Genomic DNA, 12,442 nt, shown 5'->3' on the forward strand with positions numbered 1-12,442 from the left:
TTTCCCAGCAACCACTTAAAATAGTTGGGGTTGTAAAATGTCAAGTCAATAGTTGGGGATATAAGTTGAGGGTCTAAATTGAATACAGATGTCAATTCCTTCTTTCAAAGCTAACTGCAATCACTTTGAAACCTACCATGTGGTATCAGAAACACCATTTTGAGAGAGCAGGTACAGGCTGGCATGGTGGCACAGGCCTGTAATCCCAGCACTCAGGAGGCTGAGGCAGGAAGATCACCAAGAGTGCCAGCTTGAGCTACACAGTAAATTCAAGATCAGCCTAAACTACGTAGCAAAACCCTACCTTAAAAAATAAGTTTATATTTTGTGTGAAAATTTCCCATCCTTACCACACAATACGTTTTAGGAAGGAAATTGTTTAGGTAAATCATTCACCACAAGGCAGAAAGGATAAGACAGTTTTAACCTGAAAATCCAGAGTCCTTATCTGACTCGGCAGCCACCGCACCGAGCTGACGAGCCGCTTTCTTCATCTCTGTGCCTCTGCCCTGCTTGGCTGAGAGTCTTCTGGGGCTCTCTCTGGACGGGATTTTCCTCTCCATGTTATCAGCACTCTGGACTGCCCTGTGAGAAAGAAGAGTTATATAAAAGGACACTACCTGGGGTGCTGAAACAGGTGATCCCAGTGGTGGACAAAGAACACAGCCTCACCCACTTCATTTACATTTTCTCAAGTCTCAACTGTCAGCAGTTTCAAGTTTACTAAACAAAATGGTTTTCATCCAAAGGAGACTCTCAGTCCCTTGCCGCCTTCCAATTCCATTACCGAGTCAAGGCACACCAACCCCATTCTGTAGAAGCTTTGTGAACGGCTAACAAAGGCACATTTGATAAGGCACTCAGGAATGGGTAAGCAAATCAGCTGGCCTGCGGAGAGGGTACAGCCACCAAGGAGACTGGCTCTCCTGGTACAGGTCCACAGGCTTGTGACCTACTGTCACCTCCCAGTGTCGGCCTCTAACATAAACCTCTCAGTCCTCTAGATACAGGATGGAACGGAGTAAAAACTCCTTCTGAAAGGATAACCAAGACATTTCTAGGTAAACGCATGCACCCACCTTGAGAACACACGTGAAATAAAATAGACACATATGTATAAATAGCGCATTATTTCTCCGGCTTGAGAAACCAAAAGTGTAAATAAGGACCAAAATGTGTAACAGATATTGTGAAATAGGAACAAAATGTTCAAACAGCAAGGGAAACTAGAGAAGAGGATGGGGGAAAAGAAGGAAGGGAAAAGAAAAAAAAAAGAAAGCTTTTATAAATAGAAAGGGGAAAAGGAGTTGAAGGGCTGGTAGGAGAATGGGGGAAAATGAACCAAGATATACCACATACAGGAACAAACTTCCTGTGATGAATGTTGTCATCATGTACACCTAAAATGTAGTAATCCATGTAATTAATTTAAAAATGTTTATTAAGTGCTTACTATAAATCAGGCCAGCCTTGTGCTAGGATTAGGATACCAAGTGGGACAGACATGTTCACTTCCTTCTTGGAGTCTATGATCTAGAAAAAGAGATGGACAATAAGCAAGTCATCACACAACCACTGTTTTCATTGGTGCTAGGAAGAGGGAAGACTGGGAGTCTGGGGGCCTAGAGCAGCGCCTGCCACCAGGCCCCAGCACATGTGCAGTCAGCAAGAGGTAGCCTGGTGAAAGACAATGGGTAAAGTATGCAGGTGTTCTACAGGAGCAAGGAGACCAGCACAGCCAGCCTGGACAGGGAGGGCAGAGCACAATGCAGAGCGAGAGACTGCTGTGCAGTGACACTAGGGGGTAGGGGAACTGACAAGCAGTGCCTGGGAGTCCATGTGGAAAGGCGTTGGGTGTTAGGAGCAGTAGCAAGTCTCAGAAGAATGTGAGTCACAAGAGTTGACAAGATCAGATTTTTTTTTCTTTTTTCTTTTGTGATGCTGGGGATGAAATCAGGGCTTCACATTTGCTAGGCAAGTGCTCCACCTCTGAGCTACATTCCCATACTGAAGCTGCATTTTAAGGTGAAAACAGCTAAAATGGCACTAAGATCACATGGACACTACTACTGCAGTCCAGTGAACTGCAGCAGTGGCCCTAGAGTGGAGAGATGGAAGTGCAGAAGCTGACCTGAAGGGACACAGTTATTGTACTGGGCTGTGTGAGCATCGGTGCCATCTGCTAAGCCCAAGAACACAGAAGAGAGCTGGGTGGAGTGGGGTGGCTGTGCCAGTTCAGCTTGCTTACCAGAAACTCAAGTGACTGTGGGTCATCCAAGATGCTACAGCCTAGGGGAGAAGCCCATGTTTGCCTCAGATAGCCATAGCTCGCCCAGCAAATCTAGACCTGGGCTGATGGGGCAAGAACTGTGGAGGATCTGTTCTCCCTGAAGAGCATTTGCCCATACGTCCATGTGTTGTGTTCAGAGCCAAGCAAGGACATTTCCTTAACCCCTCAACTAACTGTGAGTAATGGCAATAAGTCTAGCAGAGGTGCTGATGTAGCCTTTAAAGCAATTGACAGGTCAGAGATGTTCCACCTATGGCTTCAAGCAGTGTGTGACAACTAGGCCAAGGAACGTCATGCTGAAAATGAGGTATGCATTCTCAGGCAGGGCTTGAAAAGTACGTATCAATGGGGGCCAGCAAGATAGCTCAATGGTCTAAAGCACCTACTTGGGCAAGCTCAGGGAGCTGCAGGGGACTGTGGTTCAGGGGACTATGGTTGGATCTGATACCATACACCTGTGCCAGCCCCCCCCCCCTTAGAGTAGGCTGAGCCAGGGGGAGGGGGGTTCCATAAAAAAGTAAAACAGTTGGGGCTTGGGAGATGGCTCAGAATAAACGCTTGCCCAGCAAGCGCAAGGGCATGAGTTCAATCCCTGGTTCCGCCAAAAAAATTAAAAATACAGAAGTACAGCAACGACCCCAAAACCCTAGATACTGCCCCAATCTGTGATATGCAGACCATTTTTTGTGCCTGCCTGTCTTTGTCTTTGTCTGTCTTTCTCTCTCTCCCCTGCAGAAATCATTTCAGCCCTCCTACCTAGCCCAGCTCACAGCACTCAGGTATTTCCCCTGCTATTCATCCCCAGCCACCCCCCTCTTTACAAATTAAAATCCTGGTTTGCCCTGCATCAAGGCCTCTGTTCCAGTTAGCCATCATTCTGAGTGGACTTAGGACCTCCTTGGTTCCCTGAAATGACAAATATGCTTGAGCATCTATTCCTGCTATGTGTTGCACTGGAAGTAGTAGACTGTAATTAACTTATTACAAGTCCAATAACTTTTTTTGTGGGATTACAAACATGAACTTTTCTTGACCTCAATGAGGTATAGAAGGGCTTTCATTAAGAATGAGGCAAGTCAGCCTCCAGAACAGCTGGCAAGGCTGAGAACATTCCAGCCCTCGCCCGCAGTGCTTCAACAAATACTGAGTCACCCAGGAATGGCAGTTATAAGGCTGGAATGATAAGAACACCAAGGATATTGCAGGGGTAAAGGCAACATGGAGCCAAGAGGGAAACACTGATAATGAAAATGGGTAGGGAAGCAAAGCCTGCTAGTTTTCATACACAATCCATTCATGGCTCTGTCCTGTTGGACCTGGAGAGAAACACCAGGAACTGGCCAGAGGACCTGTGCCGGAATACCCCAAAGGGCCAGGTCCAGACATTTCCATTAATGTAGAATCTAGTGAGGAATACCAGAGCAAAAATTTACAGTGAAATTAAACAGAAGATGAAGATGCTTTTGAGCATCTTTGAAAAACATCCCTCTTGTTCGTACTGCATCCAGGTGAAATGGACTAAAAGGACCAAAAACAGGCCTGAATGAGGGTTGAGTTCTAATCACAATTTCATGTAAAAATTATTTAGCCCCTTAGCTAAGTCACTGAAGGGAACTGGCTTCCTTGTTCAATTCATTTCAAATCAAGTACTCTTCCTCAGGTCACAGGCTTAATCCTGTTTGTACTAAAGATAAACAATGGCACTGTCACACTTTGCAGAGCACTGTGAAAAAGCAATGCTTCTTTGACAGCTGTGATGTTTGAAAGCATGGACAAGCCAGTGTAAAAAGCAGACTAAAATGTAAAACTCTATCTCTAATTAAATCAGGATCCCTTTATATGAAACCCAACAAATGTGCATAGTGTATTTTCTTAAAATAATATTGTTCAAAAGTAGGGGCCAGGGAGATGGCTCAGTGAAATAAGTGCTTTCCTAGCAAGCTCAAGGGTCTGAGTTCAATCCCCGGTTCCGCCAAAAAAAAAAAAAAAAAAAAAGTCAATAGGGGGCCTGGGAAACAGCTCAGTAGAATAAGTGCTTGCCTGGCAAGCGCAGGGTCCTGAGTTCAAGCCCCAGTACTCTCTCAAAAAAAAAGAAAGAAAAGTCAATAAGAGGGCCTAACAGATAGCTCAGTAGATTAAAGCACCTGCTTAGGCAGTTGCAGGGACTAGGGTTTGATCCCCACCATGCCAAGTGGTGCTGTGCCAGTTGTGCCCCTGGGGCATGCAGAGACTGTGACTGAGACTGGGTGTGGTGGCGGCTGCCTGTAATCCCATCGTTTGGAAAGCTGAAAACGGGGATCATTATGAGTCTGATCTGTGTAGTGAGATCCTAAACACCTTATTTACCCTTTCCTAAAATACAAAAAAAGAAAAGAAAATATAAAGGAATTTATTCTGGCTCATGGAGAATTTGTAGAATATCTTTATCATAAAACCAAACTAATGGAACAGTGACAAACTGGCTGAAAGTACAGATGCCAACATTTAAAACCCTGGCGCTGGTAGACGTTGCAAATAAAGAATCAAGACAACTAACTTTAGAATGGTAAACTATTTTGGATGTGGCAATTAAAAACATGAAAGGCACTGCCCTGGATAAAGTTTTCCTTAGGGAGCAGGAAGGCTTCTGTGGGAGGGAGTGCGAAGAGTCTGTCCCCTACTCTTTCCTCTCAGAGGGACTAGGCTGCAGCGATCAACCAGCAGTAACAGCAGACCCCAGCATACACAGCACGCAGAAGCCCTGGACAGAGAAGCAGTGCCAGCAGCTAGCACCAGCACCTCTCTAACCTAGGACCCCGCAAACGGCAAAGGCTGAAAACGAGAGGTTGCCAGAGTTTTTCCTTCCTTGGTATTATTTGACAGTACAGTTAGGTACTTACAAGCAGACAAGGCATTGAAGGCAGCTAAGTGTGTTAACTCTCACCTACTTTCTCATTTTTCAGCTTCCAGCACAGCCTGTAGCTACCAACACTGCTTTAGAATGACCTCTGATCCCACTAGAAAGACTAAATTCCCAAACTTTCAAGAACTGATCCTAGCTGGGCTTCTCATGCATCTGTTATACACTCCACAAAGTTCCTGAGAGGGTAAAACTCTTAATGGAAAGTAACAGCTACATATGTCTATATAGATTGGCACAAAATTGTAATTGTTACAAGTGCCCCAGAACACTTTTTAAAAAAATTTTTTGAAACAGGGTCTCACTTTGTAGCTCAGGCTAGCCCGGAACTCTGTGTAGTCCAAGCATTCCTCCTGCTTCAGTGTCCCCAGTGCTGGGATTACAGGCATGCACAGCACTTTTATTTTTGCACTTTTTCCACTAGAGTCTAATTTCTGTCTCCTTGACCTCAACAGTTGTTTTTGTTTTTGTTTTAATCTTTGCTACCTCAGCTCCCAACAATGTGAATTATTCAAGAGAATACATTTTAACCAATCTCTGCCCTGTTGAGTCTCTTGACAGTCACAGCATAGTTTAGCTGTCATCAAAATACCTTGACCATTTTAAAGGTAAAGATTTTGCATTTCCAAATACCACAGTCAATTCCAGATCCAGCTTCCAGGTCTGGTCCAATGCTGGCAACAGCTATTTAAACTACCCCTTAAAAACCTCATGGGCAAATCCACCAACCATATTGTCAGAGAAGATTTGCATTTCTGATCAAAAGGACACCCAAGGGTTACAAGGAAAGGATCTGAAATGCAGCTTTGAGGCTCTCTCCTTTTATAGATACTTGGCAACATTCCTAGGAGCTCACGCTCCCTTTAAAATGTGTCACGTGTATAACATTCGTGCTCAGAGAGGTGAGAGGTGAAAGCCCAAGCAAAGGTTTAAATAAATTAATAAGGCAATAGAGCAAATAACAAATTTACTTGCCACAAAACCATAAGCAATATAAATGCTACTAGGTATTCTCTGAAGTCACTTTCTTTTGGACTGCATATCCAGTGATAGCATTCAGGAGAATATCTGTATATTTTAATATACAGGTGGAAAAAAACTCTTTAAATCTCTAAATACTCATCTTCCCCTTCACATTCATTCCATCCTCAAATTTGGTTGTTGTCAGAGATCCTAAATCGTTTGAGACCAGTTATGGTGCTCTCCATCTTCCCCAAAGGGACTGGAGAACTTTCTCAAATCCTGGTTGCAGAGTTCACAGTAACAGCGCCCACCTATCTATTCGCACCAGCCCACACTGCATCTGTGCCAAACAGCATGTGCTCCCTCCAGGCAGCCACCAGCCTGCCAGCTCAGCAGGGCAGAACTGGGCAGACCCTGCGACTGTGCAGGGACTGGCTTACCACCAACTTCCCAGGGCAAACGCCCAGGCAGGCCATGTGCACTGCCAGGACTTGGGCAATACCAAAGAGCAGGGCTCCAGACTGGTGCCTGGGCTCCGATCAGAATTACCCCATAATCACCCACAACCACTAACTCCTTCTTAGCACTGCCCACCATTTCTCCCACATCCTCATCCCTGGTACCAAGCCTGGCAAGCTGGCCACCCTGGAAAAATAACCCGCAAAGTAGGGGGTGGCAGGTCTTTGGAAAAGACAGCACACCGGCGCCCGGGGCCAGATGGCAGGTAACTGCAGGCCGGTTCGGGACCCTCACCCCTGCACCTCTGGCGCCCTCGCACCCGCCCCCTCCTCAGCCTCCGCTCCCAGACCCCCAGCTGTCTCCTCCAGCAGACGCCGGCGGCCCACGTGCCCCAGCACTCACCCGCGGACTCCCATAAACCTCTGGCCCCTCACGATCCCTCCAGGCCCGCGACTCCCTTTCCCACGCGGGCCCGCCCCTCACCGAGAACCAAGCAGCCGGTGGCGCGTCCCTCAGCTCCCACCGTTGGCCTCCGTCCCCCGAAAGTCCCGGTCCTCCCTCTGGCCTGCCTCGCTCCCTACTCTGTCCCCTACTCCACCTGCTTCTCCGGCGCCCTTACCCAAGCCCTCCCGCGTCGCGCCACCCCCGCAACCTTCCAGCGAGCCGAGCCCGCCCTTTCTCACCTAGGGCCGGGGTCGCAGTTCCAGGACTTGCCCCGCAGATCCGGCGGCGCATGCGCGAGCACTGCCCCACGGCTCCATGACAACCCCTTCCTCGCACGGCCTCCAGTTATTCCCCTGGCCTCCCGCCCATTTCTCCTCCCCCTGCCCGCCCCCCCCGCCTCCAACGACATTCGCCAGCCACGTGACAGGGCTCGGACGACCGGGTACCATAGAGACTGCACGCTGTTCTCCTAGAGTGGTCCCTTAGAGCCGCCCCCTTGCTCCGCCTCCTCCGGAAGTCGAGGCCGCGCGCGGCGGTTACGGCGGCCGCAGAGCGGCGCTCTCTCTGCGGAAGGCGGGCTCTCTGTGGCTGTTTCCTGAGGCCCGGCCGCCATTTTGGAGGGGGCTCGGAGGAGGGGGAGTGCCGTCTCGAGGCGGGGTTTCGAGGGGGCGGGCTGGGCCAGTTTACTGCACACACGGCGAGAAGCGTGATTCGTTTGTGCCCGCAGGGGAGGGCCGCTCTCGGGGTGTGTAATTCCTGGACGCTTTTTGGGTGGGGACTGGAACTGGCCCAGCGAGCGTGGGAACAGCCGCGCGGTGGGAGGGGAGGGACAGGGCCGCCCGCCGGCTCACGTGTTTGCCACGCCTGTCTCCAGCTGGGTTTGCTTTCGCGTCTAACCTCGGGGTCATGCGCAGTGAGGCTAGGACGCGCTGTGTGGTCGCGTTTGGCTCGCGCTGTCTGGTGCCACACTCCGTAGGTGTTGTGGATTCTGTTTCTCGTGTCAGGCCTTGAGGTTCCCCAGTGAACCTGAGTGTAGCAGCTGAGGGAAAAAGGAAGTGGAGGTCAGAAGACGCGTTTGACGAGTGTGGGCTACTTTGTAGAGGAAGAAGATGCGTTTAAAAGATCGCTGACAGTCGAGCATACTGGCACTGGCCTGAAGTCCCAGCACGCTGGGAGACAGAAGCAGGAGGATCACAAGCTGCGATTTAAGGAGATACAGTCTCAAAAATTTAGAAAGGGCGGGGACAGTAATTCAGCCTGAAGGCCTTGGAGTTCAGTCCTCAATAAAGAGCTGATAGAGACAGGTTCCGGAACTGTGCTCTTTGACATAGTAACCAGGAGGAGCTACTTAAGTAAATTAAAATGAGATTCCATTTTAGTTGCTATGAAAGAATTTTAAGAGCCCAGTACTACATATGGTTGCTGACTCTTGTGTTAGACAGTGAAGATTTAGCACATTCTCAACCTTGCAGATAGTCGAATTGGACAGCGCTGATCTAGCTGATGAGGAATTATCCTATGTTACTAATCTAAGCATTTGAAAACACCATTAGATCATAGTTAATCATGTTAGTCCTTTAGACACAGATTAATGCTAATGTATTTCTGGATATGGAGAGTACTTATTAGCATAATTCTACCAACAAATAATAATCGAATGCCTACAGCATGTAAGGCTGTTGCTTTGGGGACAGAGAGGATAAAAGCAATAGTTAACTATTATCAGACAGTAAAAACAGCTTTACATATAGTCTCTTATGAGGCCTCAACAAATTTGTGCTATAGGTGCTGTTATGCCCCGACTGTAAGGGAACTGGGACTTCTGCCCAAAACAACAGTTAATAAGCCAGAGTGCTACCTACAAAGACACATTGCCTCATTTTGAGGCTGACTAAACCAGTCTTTGCTTTTGCATAGCTTAAAATCTGACATGGGAAATAACATGTGCTGTAATAATCAGTATGAGAGAGGATGTGATAAGTGCTAGAAGATTCTGAACAAAATTATCAAGGGAGGAAAAAAAAACATGCAATTTGGTTCTGATTAGTTGTTAGAGGAGGAAGAGACCAGTAGGCAAAGCTTTAAAGGACATATAAAAGTGGGGTTGGCTGTAGTGGAAGTAAGTGGGTCATAATACACACAAAAAAGAATAAGCAAAAGCTTGAGGGGGAACCTTAATCTTGACCTCCAAAAGGGCAATAAGTCAGACTTCCTTGATTTTTGATTGTATATGAGCAGACAGAAAAGTTGTAGCAATAATTTGAGTTTCGAAAACAAATTTGGAAGTCAGGCGCACACTTGTAATCCCAACACTCGGGAGGCTGAGGCAGGAGGATCATTGCAAGTTCCAGACTAGCCTGAGCTACAAACAGCTCAAGGCCTGCTTGAACTGCGTAGTGTGACCCTGTTATGGTTTATGTCTAGTTGTCCCCCCCCCCAACCTCATGTAAGTCATAGGGCAGATGCAGTTGGAAGAGCAGTGAGTGGCTTGAGGGGCAGGGCCAAAAGACCAGGGTGGGACTCAAGGGACAGGACCATGACTTGTCCCATGAGTCAACACGTGGGGTAATGACCTGGAGGAGGAACGGGGATAAACAAGACAGGGCGAGAGACACAAGAGACGGAGACAAGACAGGCTTTCTGATCAAGTCTACTTTATTGAGGAAGTAAGCAGGGTCTAAATAGCTGTATAGTGGAAGCAGTTGGGTGGGACTAGTTGTGGATTCGTAATGGAGATCCAGGACCACAGGAAGATGTCGAGGCAAGCGGGGATTGGTGCTGCACCACTTCTTGCCCAAATGAGGGAAAATATAACAGGAGCATTCTGTTGCCCCCACCCCCAGGACCAGAGAGGCCAAACCATTAAACTGGTAGCATGCACTCTGCCTCCCTCTTGCCCCCACCACCAGCCTGCAGCCTCCCTTAGAACTGTGGAGTCCGTCTGGGCACAGCAGCGCCCCAGCCTCTCCTCTAGACCCTGTAGCATGGGACAGCAGTATCTGTGATTGAGGCTTCCTCAACTGCGTAGTGTGAGAAGACAGAGGCACTGACCTTTCCTGAGCAAATAAGGCTCCAAGGTCTTGCTGCATAATTCAGGCTGTTTTAAACTATGAAACCTCCAGGAACTGTGAGCTAAATAAACCTTTCCTTCCCTCATTTTGAGTGGTGAGTTTTTGTCCCAGCAATGAGAGAAGAGTAACTAACACAGAATTTGGTACCAGGAGTGGGGTTGTTGCTGTGGCTAAATCTGACTGTGGATTACCAGCTTTTGGGACTGGCTTATGGGGAGAGATAGGAAATATTTGAAGATGTTGCCTATAAGAGCAGTGCTTCAACAGCTTTGGCTGTTCTGTAGGGTGATTCTGGTCAGAGCTCAGACCAGAAGACTGACAGAAAGTCTGCCTGTAAAGAACAGGTTGTGGAGGTTTCTGCTGGGAAGATGGACTGCATTGGTTGTTGGACTCCAGATCATTTGTGTTTGCCTTGGCAGAAAGTTTGTCTGAATTTTGCCTGTGTCCAGAGACTTTGCCTGAGACTGAGATTAACCATGGAGGACTGATGAATCTTTCAAAGGAACTCTCAAAGCAGCCAAATATTGGGGCAGTGGCATGGTTATTGTTGGAGGCTCTTAGATTTATGTTGAGAATGAAGAGCAAAGAGCCCTGCAGAATGATTTAAAATGTCATGAGTTTGGCAACAAAGCTCCAATAAAGCCGTGAAATGCAAAGATAGAGCTGAGATCTTCATTGTCCAGGAGGAACAAGAGAGTAGAAATGGGCTGGGGAGATAGCTCAGTAGAATAAGCACTTGCTTGGCAAGCACAAGGGCCTGAGTTCAATCCCCAGTTCCACAAAAAAAAAAAAAAAAAAAAAAAAAGAAAAGAAAAAAGAAAGAGAGAGTAGAAAAGATGTCTTGAGGGCATCACAGAGGTGGCAGGTTCTTGTCCTTTGATGCCTCAGAATCGCAAGGGTGAGGGACTTTGTTTTGAGAAATCCGCAGAATCCCATGTTCCAGAATGAAGGCAGCAGCCACAGAGGGGTGCAGAATGGCGACAGCTGCCACACCATATTCCAGAATGGCACCCACATAGAGAATTCGTTCCTAGAAATCAGGGTCAGAGTACTCAGTGATCCAGGCACTTGACCCCTACAGACAAGAGAGAGGAAAGCCTAGCTACACCTCCAGCTGACAGCAGACCTTGGCATCATCCATGTGGCATTGGTTTTAGGCACATGCAGAATGCAAGAGTTCTGAGGTTAACAAGGCTTCCACCTAGATTTCAGAAGAAGGCCTGGGAAGCCAGGCACTGTTCCCCTGAGAAGGCAGTGTTTAAAGCTGTGAGTGAGGCTCAGGAAGATGTCAGCACAGAATGCACTTTCCCTGCTAGTCTGAGTTGCAGCACTAGTACATTTGCATTCTGTGTCATCTGTTTTTGGAGCACTTTGGCCCATATTCTCTGAGCTCATCTTCACAACAACATCATGATATAGACAGAAGCAGAATGCTGTATGAGAGATAAGCCTCAAACACTGCCTAAAAGCACACAATTAGGTGACATGTTGCGCCAGCATTGGGAGGGAATCATCTAATTCCAGGTTTTCAATTTTTGTTGACTGCTCAGAATCTAAGAATTTGCCTCCAAGGGAAAAAAAAAAAAGCTGTGAGTGAGAAGCCTATTCAGTGGAAACCTCAGAAGGTTGGAAAAGCCAGGAATGTTGGATCACCTAAGGAAAACTATAAGGAGGGAGCAAAGCCGGCCTAAGAGAGAAGCCATGGGAAATACCACCAAGAATGCCATGGGGCGGAGCCACATGGAGCACACAATTTGCCACAGATTGCTTCAGATGTTCCACATGGAACTACAGGACTTAATGTTTGCCAACTTGTTGCTGAACTGCACTTTATCAAACATAACAGTGACAGTGCATTCTTCAAGCTTTTAAACCTCCCCTTACAGAATAAGAATTCTCAAAACAGCAGCTCCTAAATTATTCTCCAAGTCAGCTTTTTGTCCCTCCAATTCTGTTTTGCCATACAAATTTAGGGGGACTGGTATGTCTTCCTCTCTATAAGGTGGATTTGTTCCATCAAACATATAATCTCAGTTAATGTAGATGAGAAGTGCTCCAACTGCAACTGCTTCCTTTGCTAAATTCCCAGAAACATCCACATTAAGCTGAGAAGCAGCATCTCTAAATTCTGTGTTAGTTACTCTTCTCCCATTGCTGGGACAAAAACTCACCACTCAAAATGAGGGAAGGAAAGGTTTATTTAGCTCACAGTTCCTGGAGGTTTCATAGTTTAAAACAGCCTGAATTATGTAGTAAAACCTTGGAGACTTATTTGCTCAAGAAAGAGGGTCAGTGCCTCTGTTTCTCCAAACATCT

General features: G+C 47.2%; 1 protein-coding gene across 6 annotated transcripts in view; it reads right to left on the reverse strand.

The window, feature by feature from the left end:
* Cipc (CLOCK interacting pacemaker) overlaps positions 1 to 7,411 on the reverse strand; it is an 18,413-nt gene extending 11,002 nt beyond the window's left edge. The window contains exons 1-4 of one of the 6 annotated variants that reach the window (XM_023702266.1): positions 7,095 to 7,247; positions 2,249 to 2,387; positions 1,454 to 1,533; positions 428 to 585 (exon numbers count right to left, since the gene is read on the reverse strand). In XM_023702266.1, the coding sequence (XP_023558034.1) occupies positions 428 to 563 (136 nt within the window). In that variant the 5' untranslated portion in view covers positions 564 to 585; positions 1,454 to 1,533; positions 2,249 to 2,387; positions 7,095 to 7,247. Of the gene's footprint in view, positions 1 to 427; positions 586 to 1,453; positions 1,534 to 2,248; positions 2,388 to 6,160; positions 6,225 to 7,094; positions 7,249 to 7,294 lie in introns of those variants that run through there. The other 5 variants (XM_023702277.1, XM_023702261.1, XM_023702273.1 and 2 more) reach the window with 5 other exon arrangements.
* Positions 7,412 to 12,442: the final 5,031 nt, after the last annotated feature.

Source organism: Octodon degus, unplaced genomic scaffold, assembly GCF_000260255.1.
Source record: "Octodon degus isolate 3935 unplaced genomic scaffold, OctDeg1.0 scaffold00007, whole genome shotgun sequence".
NCBI classification, from domain to species: Eukaryota; Metazoa; Chordata; class Mammalia; order Rodentia; family Octodontidae; genus Octodon; species Octodon degus.